Genomic DNA, 22,049 nt, shown 5'->3' on the forward strand with positions numbered 1-22,049 from the left:
TTGACTTAGTTACATCCTTTTTTTTTTTTTTTTTTTTTCCGGACCTCAGCTTAGTCATTGCCTCCCAGGGAGACCTTCCCTTGACGCCCCTGACTCATCACTTTTCCCTTTTATCCATCTCCAAGCACTACAGCTGCTCCTTTGTGCTGTTTTTTGTAGATTCTTTGACTAGCTTCTCCTCCCACTAGACAGGGAGTCTTATGAGGGCAGGAGCTACATTGCTTTCACTCAGCATTATATGCCCAGTGCTTGGCAAAGTACTTGGTAGATGGGAGGTTGGTGCTCAGTACATGTTGGACAAATGAATAAATGAGCTTATTTTCTCATTAGGGAAATGGGGGAATATTGTTGACCTTGCGTGAGGATTCAATGAGATGATGTCTTAAAGCTTCCAGGATCCATGAGGACTGGGTTCATATGTCAGTTCAGTACACGTTAGTGTCCTCTGCTCTTGGAAACTCTGGAACTCTCTGGAGATCCCATGCCCCATATCTTCTTCCAACAGAAGTCTCCATGGGGCTGACTGGATGTCTCTGAACAGGTAACAGGTTGATTCAAAAGTCTCCTGGCGAGTGCAGAAAGATCGATGCTTACAAATGCTAAGTGCTGGTGGCTGGTGATTTATTAGAATCTCAAGGGGAATGATTTACACAAGGTCCTGACCTTAGTATGGAGTTGGTCAGAGTGTCTAGAATCTGGTTGCTTTTGGCATGCTGGAAGCTTTCCCCGAGCCACGCAGTATCCTGAATTAGTCTTGTGGTCTCACGATGGCTCTGGACTGAGAAAGCCCAAATACAGAGTTCTTGAGATTCTTCAGTTTCTTCAGTGTCACCTAAGAAAGTCCCAGAGTCTTGGAAGTTGGAGAATCAGAGATGGAAGAAGAGACTTCCTCACTTTGCAGCTGAAAAAACTGAAAGAGGAGAGAGAGTGATTTATGGCAGCATTAAAGCTGGAAGTCCAGTTATACTTTTCAGTAAAATTTTTTCCCCTCCCCTCATAGTCCTCTTGGTTCCTGGTTATATCCTTTTATAGTTGAGATATGTTTTATTCTTTTGTATCTTTAAAGTGGGGAGTTGCAGGCACATGTGGAAGGGACCAGCTCTTAGCCACTCTCCTTTCTTGTTTTAAGTGTCACCGACCCAGAGATATTATATTGTATTTGATGTCTAAGCATTAGTGAAATCCAAGCCCAGGCATTGATTCATACTATTTTTTTTGAATTTATAAATATATCTAATGCTGATTTTTCTGTTTTGGGGCCAGGATCCTTTTTAGAATAGGGTGACAGTGTGTATTACTCCATCTTCTTTGGGACCAAATATCGTGAAACCTCAACCGAGCTCAGGGAGATTCTGACCTCATGGGCTCTATTTAAAGCAGATGCTTTGGAATTTATGATGTTTGTGCTTTAGAACTCTGAAAACCCAATGGTTCAAAGTCAAAGCGAGCCTAAAGGACTATTTTGAAATGATTAGCTTTGCTTATTCTAAAGTCATTCATTTTTATCTGAGCATCCTTAGAATGTGAGGAATGGACGAGAAGTTCAAGCTCATCTGGCCGGACTCTCACTTTAGAGATGGGGAAACTGAGGACTGACGGGGTGTGAGTGGAGGAGGTGGAGCAGAACTCAGGTGTCAAGTCTCTCTGTGCAGTTCTCTCTCCACCGTGTCTCAGCCTCTCCAGAGACGATGAGATGTGGAGGACTTCACTAATGCAACCCAGGGACCCGAAGTTCTGCTTCAAGAGAACACTGATTCTTACCTCAAGTGTGTAGCCGTAGAGTCCCTGAATGGATTTGTGTGTGAAGTAGAAAGTAGGAGATGGTGCCCAGGAGCAAGGGTCAGGACACCATTCCAGGACTCACAGAAGCAGTGGCGTGTCTGTTTGTGATCGTACCGTAGCAGTCATAGCTCTCACAGACCACTTTTATCGCTATAAAGTGCTTTTGTATCCATTTCCTCCTGTGAAGCTGGCAAGATGGGTGTTATCCTTGTGTCAGAGACAAGTCCCTAATTGGTCAGCTGCATCGCCCTGACCAGACTGGCAGAACCAAAACTTGAACCCGGTCAAGCCTGCTTCTCTGATTCCAAGTGGGTATCTCAGAATGCTCTAGCTCATGAACTGAACTTCTTCTGCTCTTTAGAGAAGCCTCTTTCTCCAGTTTCTTCCAGTGATTCTTCCAAGCAATAAGGAAGGAAATTCTTAGTTATCCTCGATCCTTTCGTGGGATTTGCGGAACGCTGTATGTATATAGCACTGTGCTACAGGATACAGGGGAATAGAAAATCCGGAACTACTTGGATGAGCAAGTGAAATATTTAGTAGAAGAATAAAAAAGCATGTGGCAAAGAGTCAGAAGACTGGCCCAGACACTGAAGCCTCTGGGGTTTCAGGGGAAGGAGAGGTCCACGTGGGTGATGGTGGTCAGGGAAGGGTGTGAAATCCTTTGAGAAGGTCACCTTTGAGAAGTGGAGAGTTTGGGACTTGGTTCTTTTGCTTTCTTTTTGTCCTCTGGCAAGACACAAAACTCCCTGGTCCCTTTCTTCCCATCTGGCCAACAGAAGGTTGTGGACATAGTGATCTCTAGGGACCAATCCAGCTCTGGAATTCCACCCTATATTAAAATAAAATGGACCTAAGGAAATAATTACAGAAGTATTGGAAGATTAAGTATATTGCCACTCATTGCAGACTAATTTATAGTGACAGCAAATGCATGGATATAAGAGGGATTGTAGGGTGATTTGTTAAAATAAATTATATAACCATATGTTAAAATATGTAGCAATTAAATAGGATGTTGTAGAAGGATATTTAATGACAGGAATATGCTCATGAGATAGTAAGTGAAAAGAATGGATTCTAGTAAATTACTGCACTGTAATTTCCAACTTTTCTTTTAAAAGGATGTTTGACTAGGAAAGAAAGAAGGAAACATACCAGAATTTTACCTCTGATTGGTGGAATTATGTGGGGCTTTTATTTTCTTTTTTACTTTTATGCTGAATAGTTTGTGGTCTGATTATATCTCCCATAAACGTTAAGGTTAATGAATAAAATTTCTTGCCCCTCCGTGCTGGGAACTAGCCCCTTTACCTCCCATCCTGGGTATGTGTCCTCGACACGTTGCTTTCACGGGCTTCATTTGGGAGGTCGCATGGAAGAAAGGCAAGAGACTGTAGAAGGAGGCAGGAATGCAGAGATCTATTTTTGGCTTAGTCATGAGTCAGCTTTGTGACCTCAGACAAGTCCCTTCTGAACATCCCCGAGCCTTGGTTTCCTCATCGGAAGACAGGAGTTGGAGGTCACAAAAAGTTCTTTGAGCTCCAAGATATACTTGCTCCTAAAGATGGAATTTCTCCACTGTCGTGGTGCTGGCTTAGGGCCTCATTGGTTCCTGGTGTCCTTGTTTTCTTTCCTGCTCCTCTGCACTGGATGCCAGCTGACTTTTCCTGTTCCAAGTTCAAGGTGGGACTGAATGGAGTTTGTTGGTAGGGCTTGGGGCCGAGAGGCTGTAGTGACAGCATTACACCACTAGAGGGAAGCATTGTTTGATTGCTTCCCTTTTCCCACTGTCCCTTATCTGCTCTGCGGGTAAAAAATAGCCTGATTTGCCCTGAATGGGTTTCAAATTCTAGAATTTTAGAATGAAAAGGACTTTCAGGATCATCTAGTAGAACCCTCATTATGTTGCAGATGTGAGATAACAGAGACCAGAAAAGGCAAGTGACCTATTTAAAGCCACACAGTATGTTTTCTTAGGGTCTGAACTAGAGGGTTTAGGAGAAGGCTGCAGACAGAGCCAAGAGTGTGGTCCATTGAGTCCACAAAATGTGGACAGTTTCCACAGTTGTGCAGGAATCTGAGATATCTGCCTGTATGCACCTTTACTGTGCTGCTCTGGTCAGGTGCTGAGAGGCCTGGAGATAGAGAAGCAAAGACCTAACTGTACCCTGAGGAGCTCGTGTCTGCTAGAAGAAGCGCATGCAGACACATGAGCCTCCCCCAGCACACCTTCCCCATCCTCCGATGGTGTGCCCTCCTGGGATCTGCTCTGGGTGTTGACTTGGAGGCTGGCTTATGGGAGGTCGGCAGGTGTCCTCATGACTGATGCCCTCCAAGGTTAGGAGATAGACTCCCCAGGCACCTCCAGTTTGTAATTCCCGGGGCATTTCTGCCAGCAGTGCTTACGTGTTCCCATGTCCTGTCTTACCCTTTCTTGAAGTTTGCAAGGAATCCTAACAGTTCGTTTCCCACCTTCGAAAGGCTTTGTTTCCTTGGTCTTGGGCTGACTTTATTTTTGGTTTGCAGGGTGCCCACCAGCCCTGAGCACTGTGGTAAAGTGGAACTGTGGGCTGGTCTGGGAGCCAGGCAGCTGTGCGACCTTGGGCAGTTCCTTCCTGTCTTTGGGCAGGGAGGTCCGGCTCTCAGCTGCAGTGGTGTTGTCTCTGTTAGAGAGATGAAGGTCTGGCATTATTTTTGTTTTTCATGTTTGGCAATGAATGCCCATTGATCTGTGGTCCATGAAAGTGTGGTATGTGTCCAGCTGAAGCAGACACAAGATTTGTGTTTTGAAGCGGACTCATTTGAATAAGGGGGTTGCTGGGGGGCCTGGCCAAAGCCAAGTGCAGCTGGGCCTAGAGGGCCACCAGATGGCAGCAGTGGGCAAGAAGACAGCCTTGGGGTGAGATGAGTAGGGCCAACATCCAGAATCAGAATTAACAAGGTCAAAGCTGGAAGAACCCCTAGAGGTCATCCAGGCCCTCTTTTTATGGATGGGAGAACTCAGGCCCAAAGAAGGAAGAGGTTACCTAAGGTCTTGCTATGAGTTAATACCTGATTGTCTCCTTGCTCAGGAGAAGAACTGAGATCGTTTTGGCCCCCAGTTGGCTGTTCCCCAGGAGAGACAGCAGACAAGGGCCTGGGCCCTGGGCCAGCGAGCCAGAGGTGGGAAGGGAAGAGGGCAGCAATTAAGTGTCCTGCCTTGATCCTGGTGTCTTTGAGCGTCTGGTCCTAATGACTTTCACCCTTGAACCTGCAGTAAGTGCAACACCTGGTATCTTTTCTGTTCGTGCTTGTCTTCCCAGCTCTCCTCTGGGCCAGGGCCCTCTGGTCAGGCTGTGGCGTGATGGGATCTTCCTTAAGGGTCATCTCACAGCCCCCACACCCAACAGATGGGTAGGTCCAGGGCCTTCCGCCGTAATAAGACACGAGTTAACACAGTAATTTCCAAGGGTGTCAGTGTAGGGCGGGGAGCCAATCTTTGCCAAGCACGTACCACGAGCTAGGTGCTCTGCCCGGAGCTGCCACTTACATCCTCCTCCTACCTCTGTGAGGTGAGCTTCCCTTCCATTCGTTCTGAGTGAGGAAACTAAGGCTCAGAGAGGCTGAGGGGCTTGTCCAAAGTAACACAGCCAGTTAAGCAAAGCAGACCATTGAACCAGGCTCTGTTTGATGTCAGGGGTCACACTCATTTTATTGCATCATGCCACCTCCCCTCAAAGTGACCGTGCTGCAGATGTGGCAGGCGACTCTCGGGCTGCGGGGCAGGGAGGAACACATACTGTTTTCTCTTCCTGGGAAGTAGGGGCATTATAGGGGCGCTGGGGAGGAGGCCTTAGAAACATGGAAGAGGAGGGCAGTCACAGGCAGGTTGGGTGGCGGCTGAGGGGATGCTGGGTACCTTTGCTCTCTGTGCCTGTGCTCCAGCCCTTCCCTGCACCAGGAGTGCGGGACCATGGTCCCCACAAAGGGGGACCTTTGTCCCCCCCCCCTTGACACACTCAGGCACCTTCTGCCCACGGTCACCTCCCATAGAGGCCCTCCCTGTCCACCGCCACCCTCTCAGCACGCTCCTCTCCCTGCACGGCTTTATTTTTCACAATAGCAGTTCTTGCTGCCTGGACCTAGGGTATCTCTGTTTGTTTGTTTACTTGTCACATCTCCTCAGCAAACGTGAGCCCTGCCAGGTGAGGGTCTTATTCTGTGTTACTCACCTCTGTGTCTCCCCAGGCCCAGAGGAGAGGCTCAGTGAGTGGGAACTGCACGGAATTGCTGCAGCTTCTGGGCATGGAAGCTGGGCCATTCCAGAGGCCTGGGCTCAGGAGACCTGGCCTGTAGCCCTGCCTTCTTCCTGCCTTCTCAGGAGCCCAGGGCAGAGAGCCTCCGCTCCCTGGGGTGGACAGTGATGCCTGGTGGTGCACGGTGTTAGGGCCAGCCTTGCCCTGGATGTCTTCGAGGCCTTCCCTTCAGTCCTTGGTTTCAGCCACTGTGGACTCCAGCCACGCTGGGAGCTCACCAGATGGTTCTGGGAAGGGTTTAGAGGACCCAGGCAGAGGGCTCGGTTTCCATTCAAGGAATCCTTCTCCTCTTTCCTGGTGGATTGATTTGTTCCAGGAGCTCTCTCAAAGTGAGCATTAAGTGACTGGCCTGTAATTTCACCATCATTTTTAGGGTCTTGACAGATGGCACTGCACTTGCCCTTCCTCAGGGGACCTTGCCTGTCTCATGGGAGCTCTCAGTAATCATAGTGACAGCCAGTGCCTTAAAGTGCTCTCGGATGTGTGCCAAGACGAAAGTGGGCCATTTTGAGGAATCTTGGGTCATCTTCTTCTTAATCAGAGAGTGACTTTTTACTTCAGGAGGAAGCCTCATGTGGCCAAAAGACCTGAAGAGCCAGGTTCAAGCTCTGTTTGGCTGTTTTCTGGCTGTGTGATCTTAGGCGAGTCATTTAACCTCTCTGGGCCTGAATTTCCTCATCTGTTAAATGAGCCTCCTAATCTCTGATTTGTCTGCCTCGTGGGATATATTATGTCATTCACTTATTCACACATTCCTTCTTCACTCCTTCTCTCTGTTATTCGACAAGTATTTGTTGACTAGGCAGAGGTGAAGGGAGGGCACTCCAGGCAGAAGGAATACTGGAAATAAAGCTGTAGAAGTGGGCGGTGCCCCTTGGCATAGTTTGCCTAGCTAGGGGCCGGAGAGAAGGGGAAGAGACTGGAATCACTCAAGTGTAACAGGAGTGGGTCCTTATTCAGGCCTTATGTGTGAGCCATGGAAGAGGCAGCTGGATGTTTCTGTCGGAGTGCGGGAGGGGGGCGCGGTGGAGGAATAGGAATGAAAGGAAGGAAAGGCCATGCCTCAGGGTGACTCTTACCTCACATCGGCCTTCTGCTTCAGGCCTCACGTCTGTGGCTGAGTTTTAGGTACTTTGGCCCTATTCCCCATGAACTGGGTGACCAGCAGAATGCACAAGCCTGGTAGGGACTGGAGTTCTCTGGCTCATTGGTCTGCCTCCTGGGGAGCTGTCCTAGGCCACATGCAAGGTCACTTAGGAAGCCGTTATGCTGCCATCAATACACATTTCTCCGTGGCCTAAAGAGGAGCAGCTTGGGGGCTTCTCCCACACCTGCCCAAGGAGATGGAGGTGTGTGGGGAAGGGCTGTTCACCTCTACCAAAGACACACTGGGCCAGGTGTTTGTCAGGCCTTTACAGAATCATCTGTTTGCACAGTTTGCGGAGGGAGGCTCACTCCCGTTTCACATAGGAGGGCCTGAAGGGGGCTTAGGAGAGAGGTGGGCCCCCCTCCCTAGTGACTGAGCCATACTCTGCTCAGCGTGCAGCAAGGGAGGGCGGTTAGCAGGACAACTGGTCAGCTCGAGGCTGTGGGGAAAGCACTTTGTAGGCTGGGAATTGCTGTGTGCGCGGGCAGGGAGTCACAGAAGTACCGCTTCCCAGTGAAATTATTTGGGACTTGCTTGGGTCCTTCCTGCTTGGGCTAATAGAAGGTTCCAGCCTTTGGTTTCTTCTCTCCTCACACTTTCCTCCAGCAAGCCCGAGTGAATGGCTCCACTCACCCCTTCTCCCCCCGCTTTTTTGAGGAAGAATATTAACCCTGTAGTACAACATTAACATCAAAATGAGCTTAATTTTTTTTTCCCCATTTTGGTAAAAACAGTAGTAAGTCACAGAATTTTAATACTGGAAGGGACCATCTTCTCCTTATTTGAAATGTAGGAAAACAAGGCCGGGAGGACAGTTATACAGCTAATGGATGCAGAGCCAGGATTGGAACCCTGTGGGACCCTTGCCCGGGACCTCTTCACTGCCCCACATCGCCCCTCTGAAGGAGACTCCAAGTGCTTTGTCGCCTTTATGGAGGAAGAATCCAGCTTAATCAATTTCATTACACCAGCCCTTTATGTAACAGGGCTGTTTCCGGGTCCTGGCAGATGGTCCATAGTAACAGTGCTCTGCTGATTTGGTTGGAACTGATCCTATGAAATGAAAAATCCCGTGTAGCAGATGCCTTTCGCAGTCCCTGGCCATGGAAAAGTCAGCCTCTCCAGGGAAGGCACTGTAGCTTTGGCTCCTGCCTGTGTCTGGCGTGGCTAGAGGTGAATCACTGGAGGGAGACTTAAACCATGTCCGATTTTCCCAGGAGGCCGCACTAGCAAGTTAGAGTTTCTTGGCAGGTGGGGTGCTGGTAAAGGGTGTTTCTTCTGGTGCCTGAGGGACAGATGGGAACAGGGAGCAGAGTGGGAGGGAGATGAGCAGATGTGGAAGGGAAGGAAGGACAGGCTGTCCCACTATGGATCTGGTCTGACGGACCTTCACACATAGGAGGCCATGCACTTCCAGATGAGCAACTTGAATGTAACTGCAGTGTTTGCCGTGCACATCAGCCTTGACCGTGAACTTGGACTTCAAGCCTCCCCCATTCCCTTTCACTGAAATTGTTGGGTCTCCCGATTATCTTGGCTTTCCTGGTGGGTGCTTGATCATACTGGGTTCTCTTCAGTGGCCTCCTCTGGTGATGCTCATTTCTGACACTGCTTGATGCAGCTGGCAAATCTCCAAGCCATTGTGAAGTGGGCTTCACTTCCAAGGCCCCTCCTGACCTTGTCTTGCTGCTCAGTTCTTGCCCTTGATGGGTCCTCGCGTGTGGGGGTGGGAGAGTGCTTCCCTATTTGTGAGTGCCGCTCTGTTAGGACACCTGTCACAAAGAGCCTGGGAGAGATTCCCAGGGGTGGGGTTGGAGGAAATTTGAGAGGCACCAGGCTAAGTCATGTCCTAAGACATTCTCACTGGTCCGGCATGCACTGGCATCCCAGGATAGGCTCCCTCCCCTCCTTGCTCCTGAACCTGGTGAATTATGTGCCCCCTGAAAGAGTGGCAGCAATCTTTGTCTCCCCTGTTTGAAGATGTGAATCTGGGCCTCATGAAATGAAAGCCAGTTTCTCTTTGGAGTGCAAGTTGTGTTTCTGGGGGGTCGTAGGATCTCTTGCGGCTTCTGAACTGGAGCCCTCGCTTCTTCATAACAGCTCTAGCACCGAGGTGAGCTTTTCGGGCCTTACGTCCCAGTTTGTGGTTTGGCTGTGGTCCTGCTCCTGCAGGGCCTCGGGGTGGTCTGCAGGGGGAGCTGTGTTCCTGCGGCCATGGGCTGGGACATCACTGGCCTGGAGCATTCCTCTCCGCAGGCTGGCGTGCTTGGGAACTGCGGCTTTCCTCGGCAAACCAGCCTCTCAGGTCTCATTCCCAGCTCCAGCCTCCAGCTTGGGCATTGTGAGTCATCATCAGCAGCAGAAAACGAGGCCTCGCCAACAGCTGGGTGCAGCGCCTGGCCTTTTTTTCCCCTTCTTTTTTAGTAACTTCACAGAGATGGGAGCTGCTGCTGACCTTTTGTAATGGACAGTGACTGGAGGTGGAGTCCAGGGCGAGGGCAGCAGCTCTAGGTAGGGAGAAAAGGAACCCCGAGGAGATGGGGTAGGGATGTGTATCTTTCTGTTCCCCAGCCCTTGGGCCTCCCGAAAAGCCATCCCTGCGAGAAAGGCAGGGCCTCACCCGTGTCTCTTCTTCTCTGCCAAGGAGCCTAGAAAGCTTTAGCTGATGCAGCTAGCAGTGGGACCTGTGAGAGGCTGACTGGTACTTCTCTCAGAGGCTGTGGACAGGATGGAGTAGAAGTTAGGGTGACCTGGCTTAGAACCCTAACCCTAACCCTAGTTTTGCTTTGCTTCTAACTCGCTATTTACCCCTGGCTGAGTAAGTCACTTTCCTTACTGGGCCTCACTTTTTCCAGCCAGAAGCGGGTGGATGGTTGGATTAGAGTGCTCTGAGATCCCTTCCTGCTGTGAGTGAGTCTGTCACAAATGTAAAGAATTTTGAGCTTTGTTCCCATGACCACCTTGAACATCTGAAACCTGTAGCTACTTCTCCCGATGAACAGTGCTCATGGCGTGAGGACATAGGTATGACTCCTACCCTCTAAGAACTTACAGGCTGTCTTCTTCTTTCCTTGCTCTAAGAGACAGTACAGAGTCTGCTGGGAAGCAGGAAAGTGGGATTCTGATTCTGGCTCTGCCAGAACACTTCGTGTGTCCTTGGGCAGATCACTCCTCTCCTTCAGCCTCCTTTTCATTTTCTGTAAAGTCAAGGGATTAGACTCGCTTCTTGGCTTCACCTCCACCCCCCCTTCCCCTGCCCCCATCTCCACTTGAGCCTCCTACCAGCTCTTCTGCAGGGCGTGATTTCTTAGCTGCAGAAGCCCTGGGGTATAGTTTCCTTTCTCGCTGGGAGGGAGAGAAGCAAGATTATTTTTTTAATTACGCAGCTAAGATTAGGCAGCAATCTGCATTTTAAAATGTTATTAATAAGAGTCTAAAAGTGTGCGAAAAAGCTCTGGAGTTTGAATGTGACGTGTGCTGGGAAACATCTGCAGGGCCCCCAACCTCCCCCAGAGAGTTTTCTCCAGACACCAAATAAGTCCTGGGGGTGACCATCATCCTGGTGTGTGCCCAGGTCCTTGGAGGAACAGGGAACCCAGGCATCCCACCAGAGCAGCCCCCGAGAGCCAGGGCTCAACCAGGCATCCCGCCAGAGCAGCCCCCTGAGAGCCAGGGCTCAAGGCCTCGCCTCTCCCAGTGGCTCTCACAGTCTGGCTTTAGACAAAGAGCGATTGCTCATGATATTAGTAGCACCTCCCTTGGAGTTTACAGAGTATTCATGTTTGTCCCCCTTATTTCGCATCACAGTCCTGAGAAGTAGATAGAGCAAATTTCATTGCCCCCTCAGCTGGCTGAGTTCTTGTAAAGATTATTCCTTTAAGCAAGGTGGTGTGTAGCAGAGGAAGAGCCCCAGATGGGAAGTTGGGAGCTGAGTGCCTGCCCTAGGTCTCCAGTGCCCTCCCTAGCTCTGCCTGTCCCTTTTCCCTTCTGTGTGTTCTCTGTAGCACTTAGAGTCATTTGCCGGGGCATATGTTTTTTATGGTATTTGGTCAGTTGCCTGTCTCCCCCCATCCTTCCCCCCAACCCCACTAGAATATAAGCTCCACGAAGGAGGAGGAGAGTTTTGTAGCCCCTAGTACCTGGGAGAGCACCTGACCTACAGAAAGTGGGCAGTAACGTTGTGTTGAATGTTGTGAGTGCAGGTTCTGCTTCTAAGTAGTCATTGGGACTTGGGGAAGATACTTTTTTCAGTGCTGTCTTCTCTTTGGGGGAGTTGGATGGGATGGTCTCTGATGTCCTTGGTGGCATCCAAAGTCTATGGTAAGAGCAATGCCTAGACCCCCTTTTCTTCAATGAACATTGAGCACCTGCTCTGGGCCAGGCCCTGTGCTAGGTGCTGAGAGGAATACAGAGAGAGTAAGAAAGGATCATTGCTCTTCGCCTTTTAGTGGGTGTGATGGTTGATTTTATGTGTCACCTTGACTGGGCCATGAGGTGCCCAGATATTTGGTAAACATTATTTTGAGTATTTCTGCGAGGGTGTCTTTTTTTTTTATAATTTTTTTTTAAGATTTTATTTATTTATTTGACAGACAGAGATCACAAGTAGGCAGAGAAGCAGGCAGAGAGAGAGGAGAAAGCAGGCTCTCCATGGAGCAGAGAGCCCGATGCGGGGCTCGATCCCAGGACCCTGGGATCATGACCTGAGCCGAAGGCAGAGGCTTTAACCCACTGAGCCACCCAGGCACCCCTGCGAGGGTGTCTTTGAATGAGATGAACATTTATATCATGGACTGAATATTGTTGGCCCTCACTAATATGAGTGGGCCTCTTCCAATCAGTTGAAGGCCCGAGTAGAACAAAAGGCAGACCAGACCCTTCCCTGAATAAGAAGAGGGAATTGTCCTGCCTGGTGGTCTTCTGGGACATTAGCTCTTGCTGCTTGACAGCCTTGGAGCTGAGACACTGGCTCTGCAGCTTCCATAATCATGTGAGCCAATTCCTTATACATCTCTCTCTCTATTCTCTTAGTTTTTTGTTTTTGTTTTTTAAAGATTTATTTATTTGACAGAGAGGGACACAGCGAAAGAGGGAACACAAGCAGGGAGCCCGATGTGGGGCTTAAACCTGGGACCCTAGGATCATGACCTGAGCCAAAGGTGACACTTAACGGCTGAGCCACCTAGGCTCCCCTGAATCCTCTTAGTTCTGGTTCTCTGGAGAACGTTGGCTAAGACAGAGGGCAACACAAGACCTGCCATCAAATAATCTTGCATTTGGTGGTATAGAATAGTTGTTGGAACAAAGGTACAAGCCTTATGCTAGTGGCTCCTAAAGGAAGGGATGTCGAAACAGGAGGATGATGGGATGCTTTAGGGTGGCAGTGACATTCAAGCTGGGCCCTGAAGGGTGAGAAGTAGTTCTGTAGGTAGAACGAGCAAAGCAGTATTATGGGTTGACCAGCATTAGGGGCTGGGACCCAGCATGACCCTAGATCCTGGGAAGGAGGAAGTAAGGTATGCCCTTGACAAAGGAGCAGCTGTCTAGCATGGAGAAAACAGAGAGACTATGTGGAAGGCCAAGGAACTACTTAAAGTAGGACCTAGTTTGGGAGAAGAAGCCATTCCTCCCTGCTTTTGTTCGGGAAGCCCCAGCCCTGCATGGTATCATCCTGTAGCTGGTCTGGGGCCTCCTCAGGGTGCAGTCTGTCTTGACTTCCATTACCAGTGCTCCCGATTTGACAGCTAATAGAGTCAGTGAAGACAAAATGGGGCAGCTGCGTGGCATGCGTGGTGTGTTGTGGGATTCTGACCTTGGCCATATAGGCCACAGATGAAGTGTGCTCAGTCACTCAGCAGCTAGGCTCTTTGTGTCCCCGTGACCCTGAACAACCTCCAGAAGTCCTCGGGAATGTTCCTTTTTGAAGAGGCAGTGTGACCCAGTGAAAAGCAGTATGTCCTCTCCAGGGCAGTGACTGGGGGTCCCAGTGCTTGTGCCGGGCTCCTGGACTCCGTCCAAGCTCTGCAGCTGACAGTTGCAGGAGGCTGAGCCTGAACCCTAACCTCAGCCCTAACCTCTCCTGTGCCTTAATTTCCCCACCTATAATTTGAGGATTTTAATGATGCCTACTCGTGAGGTGTTTCTGTGGACTAAATGGGACAAGCCAGGGAGAGTTTAGCATGAAAGAAATGCCCTCAGAATATTAGCTACTATTATTATTATCATCGTAGCTTTGCAGCATATGAGCTGTGTGATCTTGAGCAAGTCATTCAACTTCTGTGATCTGTTTCTTTATCTGTAAGAGGGGGTTCGCACCAGTCATTCAGGGCTGATTAGAGTAGATAACTTAATGGCAGTGCCTAAAGTAGAGTTTCACCCAGAGTCAACTCTCTGTAGAAGTCTCCACAGTCCCTTACCTTTTGTTCATTCTTGCTCCTTTTCAGTTGGGCAGCCGATGTTTGGAAATTTTTTTCCTGCATTAACTTCAAAAATTCCAAACTTTTATTATTGGAGATATTGTCCATGATACAACTTTGGAGACTAAGGAAATTTTACTAAGAAATAACAGGATATACAGTCAATCCCAATCTTCATTTAAATTGTTAACTCTATGAGTGGTCCTTTTTTTATTTTTTTTAAAGATTTTATTTATTTGAGAGAGAAAGAGGTGGGGAGAGCACAAGTAGGGGGAGTGGCAGGTAGAGAGAGAGGGAGAAGCAGGCTCATACTGAGCAGGGAGCCCAACACGGGGCTTGATCCCAGGATCCCAGGATCATGACCTGAGCCAAAGGCAGATGCTTAACCAACTGAGTCTCCCAGGGGCCCCATGAGTGGTCTTTGATATGAGTGGGTGTTTTATTTTAGGACACTGGTCAGACTAAATATTCTAAGGATGCCAATAAAATTGGGTTGTACACCACTCACTTTGACAGTGAAGATTTTTAGACCTCATCATTGAAGTGTAGATCAGGAATGTCTCAGAGACCATCTAACCCAGTCCTCTTTTTCTTATGGTTGGGAAGAGTAGACCCCTGGAGGAGAGGGGACCTCCTCAAGATCACATAGTCTAAAAGAAATCAGGAGTAGGCCAGGTCTTCTGAGTCTTAGGTTAAAGCTTCCTCTTGCTTCCCCACTGCTCTCTTCTCTTTCCCTATCTTCCATTTGTTGGTATCTCATGGTCCTTCAGAGGCCTCTGACATGCCAGATAGTATGCTCAAATCTTATAAAAATCCAGAATTCCAAGATGGAGCCTTCAGTGCTCTTCCGCTTTTTTGGTTGTCCATAGAGACATTGACCCTAAGACATTGGTAGGTGGGTGTTGGCTGAGAAGATCTGACAAATTGGTAGACACTGTGAGTGTACACTGAAAATCCTTGATTAAGGCTGTGGAGGTGAGCCAGGAGAATGAGAGTACTAGTGGCTAACATGTACTGTGTTGCATACTTTTTGCAAAAGTATCCTTACAATAGCCTTTCAAGTAGATGTTATTATTCCCGTTTTATAAATGTTGAGTAATTTTCTCAAGATTATGGAACCAATGAATGATAAAATTCAGTAGTTAATTTCATTTGTTTATTCTGGCAACAAATATTCATTGAGTACTAGCTTTGTGCTGGGCATTATTCTAGGGATTAGGGATGAGCAAAACCAGACAGTCCCCGAAGTCATAGAGCTCACTCTCTGGAGGGGGGGCAGACATTAATCAGAAGTCTTTCTAATGAGTGTATGTTTCCGAGAGAAGTGCCCCAAGATGAGGAACGTGGTTCTCCAAGATTGTTGCACAGAGGAACCTTGTCTGGACTGAGGACCCTCAGAGTTGACTAGGTGAAGGGGGCTGGGATATTGGCGACAGCCAGGGACAGAGGGGAGTGGCATAGGTGCCCTGTGGAAGGGAGGCAGGGCACATTTATCACAGCCTGGTGTGACTGCTTCTGTCACCTGTGCCCTGAGCCCTCTCCCTTCCCGCTCTCCTCCTTCCATGGGAAGATTAAGCTGGGGATGCCAGTTTGTTCTGCATTTGACCAGTCCTTGGTTGTCATCAGTGCCTTTTAATAAAATCTCTGTCCAAATGTCAGAACAAAGGATGAGTTAGAGAAATCAGGTTCTCACACTTTGCAGACTTAGAATTAATAACCTGAGAGTAACTGGTATTTGTTAGCAGATGAATTATAAATGTCACAAACTCCTAGCTAGGGAGTGGCTCACTTGTCACCTGTGTGTGCTCCAGGAGGCTTCTTAGCACCCTGGAATATGCTATGGGAGGGACTGGGGGCGCTATATGGCCTTTTCTCTGCCTTGACCCAAGGGTGTGTTTTTATAACATCTACCTCTGTTTGCTGACTCCCTCAGAAACATCCAATGTCACTCTGTTCCCTTTTGGGACATTCTGTTAAAGTGTGAATGTTCCTTATATCACATTCCATCTTCTTCTCACCTTCAGGACCCCTTTCCCTGGAGTGGGGTAGAAATTCCCCTTCCCTAAAGAGCTTAGATATTACTGAAGTGGCTTCTTACTTGCCTTTACTCTCATTCCAGAAAGCCCTGTGATAGATGCTGAAGGAAGCTGGCCCCTTGAATATTCACCAGCCCCCCAGCCTTCTGACTTCCTCTGCCCCTGCTAGGGCTTGGCACAGAATAATCTTTCTCCTCACTTACTTCATCTTTTTTTTTTTTTTTTAAATAAACGATTGTATTTATTTATTTGAGAGAGAGAATAAGAGAGAGCGAACAGGTGGGTGGGGGACAGTGAGGGACAGGCGAGGGGGAAGCATACTCCCCACTGCGTAGGGAGGGCCCAGGGGTCCATCCCAGACCCTGGGATCCTGACCTGAGCCAAAGGCAGATGCTTAACAGACTGAGCCACGCAGGCGCCCCACTTCCTCTTTATTTATATTTGACTGTTTGATAAGATGTTTGCAAAACCACTCAGGAGAGTTAAATCGTTTAGTAATGAAATAATATTTCATGACTCCCTTTGATGGGACCGCAGATCTAACATCTTTGCCCTTTTGTCTATTTCTTTTAATGGCACCACCACCTTCTCACCAGCCTTGAAATCCTGAAATCTCAGAGTGGTGTTCTTCTCCTCCTGTTCCCTTTCTCTGACATCTGATGGGATACCAAGTCTTGCACATTCTTAACTTGTTTTCCCCTGTGACTTCAACCGTAGGTTCAAACCCTGATCCGTCTCAGGCTTGTGTAATTGTAGTGACTTTCTTCCTTCCCTTTGGTTACTACTGCTCTGCCTTTGGATAAGTGCCTAGTTCCTTGTGCACCAGATGGGGCTGGGCAGAGAGATACCCAGGATACCATGCAGAGAATGCTTGGACCAGTACATAGTACACAGTAGGTGCGACGCTAGTGTTAGCTATGAATGCTATGAATGTTCTTATTACTGGGCCCTCCACCTTTGCCAGATGCGCCATTCCCAAACACTCCTCTGGCCAGGCCCCACCCCTGCTTCCCGTCCACAGTCTCCCCATGGTCTAGTTAGCAGCAGTTCCTAAAGTGAGCATGTGAGACGAATTGCCAGGGTATGGGAAGAAAATATGATTTATTTTATGTATTTTTACCTCATTCTTTTAAGCTTTCTACATTGTGAGTATATTTTACACTGTATATTTTTAAATAAGGATATATTGATAATTGACATATGTATATAATACAAGTATATATTTTAATAAATAGATGAATGTATACGTATATGTGCATGGAGGTGTATATGTGTGTATACACATATATGGTATGTGAAAAAAATACTTTACTAACAGGGGAGTACAAGGCAGCAAGTTTGGACTGGTCTGGAAGGTGGAATCCAGACCCCAAGCCTGGCATATTTCTGTGGTGACCCCAGCCCGCAGTCCTGGGGGCCCCCACCTTGAAGTCCCTCTTCCTTGTAACCCTCACTCTGTCTCCACCTGCCCCACCTTTGCCTTTTGGTTCTGTCATCGCTCATCCCATCTCCCCACTCCTAGAATATTCTACCTCATTGTCCCCTTTTCTTTCCCTATCTAGAAGTTCAACTTTAATGTCACTTGTTCCATCAAGCCTGTCAGGACAATTTTGGCCTGAAATCCTGCAAGTTCTTTAGGCATGCTTTGTCAATGCTGCTTACTTGGCCCATTGTGTTCTGTGTTGTGTTGGGATCTTTTGCCATCTGTATCTAACGTCTTGGCTCCATAGTGATTTTGTGTCAGTTTGCGCATGGGCAGGCCTTGAAATGATATTTTACTTGCTGACTTTATTTTGTGCTCTTGGTCCTTTTTCTCATTTATCTGAAGACACATATACTTGTACTTTTTGGATGACATTAATGTATGTTTCTTTGGCCACAGTAACATATAATTCTTGGCTATAAGGCAAAAATGCGCTTGTTACATTCGTGCTCTGAATCTCCTCGGGTTTGACAGCAGGCTTCTGCTTGAGACATATTTTTGTCTACAGTGCCTTAGTGAATATTTTGTGTGTGTGGATTTATTGTTTTCTTTTTACTCCAGGTGACCTAAAATCATCATCCTTGCATTAAATGCCTTCATTTCAGCACTTAAAGTCCTGAGTTCTGCAAGGTGTCCTGGGAAATGAGCGGGTACATGGAACATACCCATTTGATCTGGACTTTCCCCCTCCTCAAACACTGTAAGAACTGGCAGCAGCTGGGCAGTCAGTGGAGCTACCAAAGGGCTTGGAGTCAGAAGAAACAATGGGTTTTAATCTTGATTCTACCATCTGCTGATTGTTTGGTCTTGACCAAGTCATTTAACCTCATTGTAAAATAAGTTTAGTAATCTATACTATGTAGAACTATATTTGAGGATTAATTAAGATAGTGTCTCTGAATGTGCTGGGTACCTAGGAAATGGTCAGTAAGTGTCTGTTTAAAAGAAAAGGAAAAATAAGAATCTCCTTTGTCTTCTGTGAGCCTTCTTTTTTTTTTTTTTTTAAAGATTTTATTTATTTATTTGACAGACAGAGATCACAAGTAGGCAGAGAGGCAGGCAGAGAGAGAGGAGGAAGCAGGCTCCCTGCTGAGCAGAGAGCCCGATGCAGGGCTCGATCCCAGGACCCTGGGGTCATGACCTGAGCCGAAGGCAGAGGCTTTAACCCACTGAGCCACCCAGGCGCCCCTTCTGTGAGCCTTCTAATGCAGGGTGTATTTTGGGGAAAAACAGACAGCTTCAGAGAATGCACCTATCTGACTGGGCAAACTTGGACTGGAGAGTGAAGGCTGGACATCCAGTCAGTCTGGTTTTGGGCTTGTCTCTAATAGAATGTCTGTGGCCTCCTCAGGGAACATGAGAATTAATTAGTTAATCTTTGTAAAGTGCTTTGAAGGTGAAAAGTGCTATGTAAATAGAATGGTTGAATTGCTATTGGAGATGGAATAATGGCGACACCATATCCTGGCAGTCTTGTTTGCCTTGGACATCAGTAATCAATAGCAGAGAAGATTCTAAGATGTCTTACTTCACAGGAATGGATTCATTGTGGGATTTAGTTCTTTGATAGTCTTGCAGATAACAACTTGCCAGTTCTTTGCAGGAAAAGAATGTAGGGTCAAGTTAAGAAGTGACAGTCTCATCCTCTAGCTTCCTGGAACTCTCCTCTCTAGGGTAGTCTGGTTATGTATTGTTTTGGATGCTTTGTGGGTCCCGGGCACATGAGCTTTTTTGTGGGTCCTACAAAAGTGAGGGGAGAGTGTTGAGTGTTGGGCGTTGGTTATCCATTGATGTGGACCCTGTGTGAATAACCAATACAGAATGGTACCATGGATAGAAAAAGGAGTTGTGGCTTAGCTGTATGACCGTGGGCTAGTCACTTCTCTGAACCTTAACTTCTCACCTGTGAAATGAGAACACAGTAGTTGATGAGTGCAGTAATAAGGGGTTTCATCCTTTCTGTGAGGGATTGAGGGGTCAAAAAAGGTTTCACAGAATGGGCAGTATGTGGGCTGGACTGTATAGCTGGAGCCGTAGCTTATCAAACGACTAATGTAAGGAAAGGGGCGTCCACGGCAAGAGGAATAACACGTGTGAGGCCACGGAGTGGCGCATCTGAGCAGACCCGCTCCCAGTTCCTGTCGTACCCCATGGGCCACACAGCCTTTGTTCCCCTGTGAGGAAGCTCAGAACTTCCCGTGAACTCCTTGGTGCCTGCATGATGTCTATGAGCAGGCCGATCCTCTGAACGGCATCCCTTCGCTATTCTGACATTTCCGCCCTGAGTCTGTGGTTGTACTGTAGCTGACACTATAAACCGTATGTTGAATATAGGGCCAGATGAAGCTTTGATACTAAACACAGTAGTATCATAGTAGTAGATTTGTCTAGAATTTAATATGCATTGCTTGGTGTTTTGTCTCTTAAGCAAAGAGTCTCTTTGTTAAAATAAACATGTATAAAGAATTTATACAGCGCACATGGTTATGCATATTTATTGCAGAGAATCTGTTAATAATCTATGCCTCATCGGATTTTGCATTTCTGTTGAAATAACAAATGTGGCACTTGGTACAACTGAGCGAGTTTGGTGAATTTCTTCTTATCTGGGAGAAGAAAGGCATTTCTCTTTTTCCAAAATCCATTTTCTTCAATCATCTTCTGCACTGGCCAGCTTCCCAGATGGTGCATCTGGGGGACTGAGGCTTTCCTGGCTGTAAATGATTTTGTCTTTTTTCCCTTCTCTCACTCCCTTCCACCTCACATAGGCACTTGCTTTGGGACTATGAGACTTGCTCCTTTGGGTAAGAGCATAGACTCTGACGGTCCTTTTATGTGGAGAGAAAACACACAAAACTGGCCGTTAATTGTGCTAGGAGGAGGGTGCTAAGAGATTGTGGCATGGGGCAAGGCAGGAGCCTTGGGGATTTCAAGGCAGCTGACAGCCTGAGAACAGATGTCTGGGTGGAGCAAAGGAGGGGTGGGGAGGCCATAATGTGTGGCCAGAGTTCCCTGTCGCCCCGTCCCCTGTCAAAATGCAGGCACACAGGCTTTGGAATCCGCCTCTGCTGGAATCCAGCTCTGGTGCTCCCTGTTGTTTGATCTTGGTTGTGCCCTTTCACCCCTCCGTACCTCAGTCCCCACGTCTGTGAAAGTGTGAATAGTTGTGCTCTCCCTACAGGAAGATAGGACGGCTCCTGGTACGTGGTAGTTGGTACTAAAAAAATGCTCACCCTTTCTCTCATAAGTCATTGCCTGCCCATGAGAGCACAGCTGTGGAATGTAACCTTAATTCAGCTAATGTTTGTTTTTAGAAACTGGCAAGGTGTTTACCTGGGGCCGAGCGGACTATGGTCAACTAGGGAGGAAGCTGGCATCTCATGAAGACTGGAAACTGCAAAGTCAGGATTCATCGCGCCCCTGCTCAGGACCTCGGAAGAGCATGCCTTTGCCTCTGCACTGCTTAACAGGAGCAGCTGAGGTAGGAAGTGACCTTCCACAGAAGGAATGCTTCTCTTTCCCTTGTCTTGCGTCGAAGTACTGACTGCAGGCCTACTGTGTGCTTCTAGTAGAGGCGTTGTGGGTTCCACACAGGACTCTGAAGGGGTCCTTGCCTTGAGTTGCTTGGGGTTCGGTAAGGTAGAAAGGGATAACTGTACCGCAAGCAGACTGGGCGTAACTCCTTTAGAGAGACCTCGCGTACTCTGGGTCCGCTTCAGAGAGTGGGAGATGGAGTCAGGCTCTGCAGATTGGGTTAGGCCAGTGTCACGGAGGACACGGCTTTGAGCTGTGCCTGGAAGGATGGGTCTGACTCGAGGAAGCAGCTGTAAGAGAAAAGAGGACTTTCAGGTAGGCGCAATAGCTGGGATGGGGTTACGGAGGTGGGAAAGTGAAGAAAGTGTTTGGGGGACCATGGTGGTTCACTTTGGCTGGAGCATGAGGTGTCTGTGGGGGCAAATACGGGGTGATGTCGGAAAGACAGGTTGGAACCTGATTGAGGGGCCTTCGTAGTGAGCTAAGTATTCTGCACTACTGTTTATATTTCCCAGCGTGGAAAATATTGTAGTTCAGTTCCTTATTCAAGCCCCTTTAATTCCCTGAAATGACTTGAATTTCTACATTTAAGGCAGGAGGCTTAATTTCTCCAGGGTGTGTGTTTCTGTTACTAAATTTTACTTTACTGCTGTCCTTAAAAAAAAGGAAAGGCTAGGTTTTTTGAAAAGAATGAGGAAGGCCACGTAGGAAATGTGCCTCTGAACCCAAGTTGGCTTAATGAAGAAATTCAGTCTTCATTCAGAGTCTGTCAAAAAAAATTAATAAGCTAGCGAGACTTCTGTAATTAGCATCAGACTAATTACAACCCTCTTCATACCTAGAGGGCTTCCCTTCCCCCGGGGCCTGCCTGGCCTCCTCCTTCCGGGTATGTAGGACGGTTCTCAGTTTCTGCTTCACATCCCAGACCTGTTCCTCCTGGGCCTTTCCTTAGTGCTGGGGTTAAGTCTGTCTGTCTTTCTCGCTCTCTCTTTGTTTAATTGAAAAGGCACTCATTAAACAGAACCACAAAGGCAATTTAGACACGGTAATAATGATGTTGATGATGATGATGGTGATGATAAACCATCCCTAATCTTAACCACCCTCACAACTGCATTACTTTTTGCATATACACATGTACCTCCTTTATAAATTTGTAGTGAGAGCACTGAGGATGTTTGGTATTCAGTCTTCATTTATTTGATCACAAATGCTTTGCTTTGTTTCTTCTTGATCTCGAAGGTCGTTTAAAATGGGCCCTATAACATTATAGGAGTCAAAGGTTCTGGTATTTTCCAAACCATTCTTCGAATGTTGGACATTTATCTCATTTCCTCTTTTTTGTTACTGTGG

General features: G+C 47.7%; 1 protein-coding gene across 2 annotated transcripts in view; it reads left to right on the forward strand.

Moving 5' to 3' along the window:
- Positions 1–22,049, forward strand: part of SERGEF (secretion regulating guanine nucleotide exchange factor) — a 219,698-nt gene that overhangs the window by 27,754 nt on the left and 169,895 nt on the right. For both annotated transcript variants that reach the window (XM_080816890.1, XM_080816889.1), the window contains exon 9: positions 20,477–20,643. In XM_080816890.1, the coding sequence (XP_080673016.1) occupies positions 20,477–20,643 (167 nt within the window). The remainder of the gene's footprint in view (positions 1–20,476; positions 20,644–22,049) is intronic.

Source organism: Martes martes, assembly GCF_963455335.1.
Source record: "Martes martes genome assembly, chromosome: 10".
Taxonomy (NCBI): Eukaryota; Metazoa; Chordata; class Mammalia; order Carnivora; family Mustelidae; genus Martes; species Martes martes.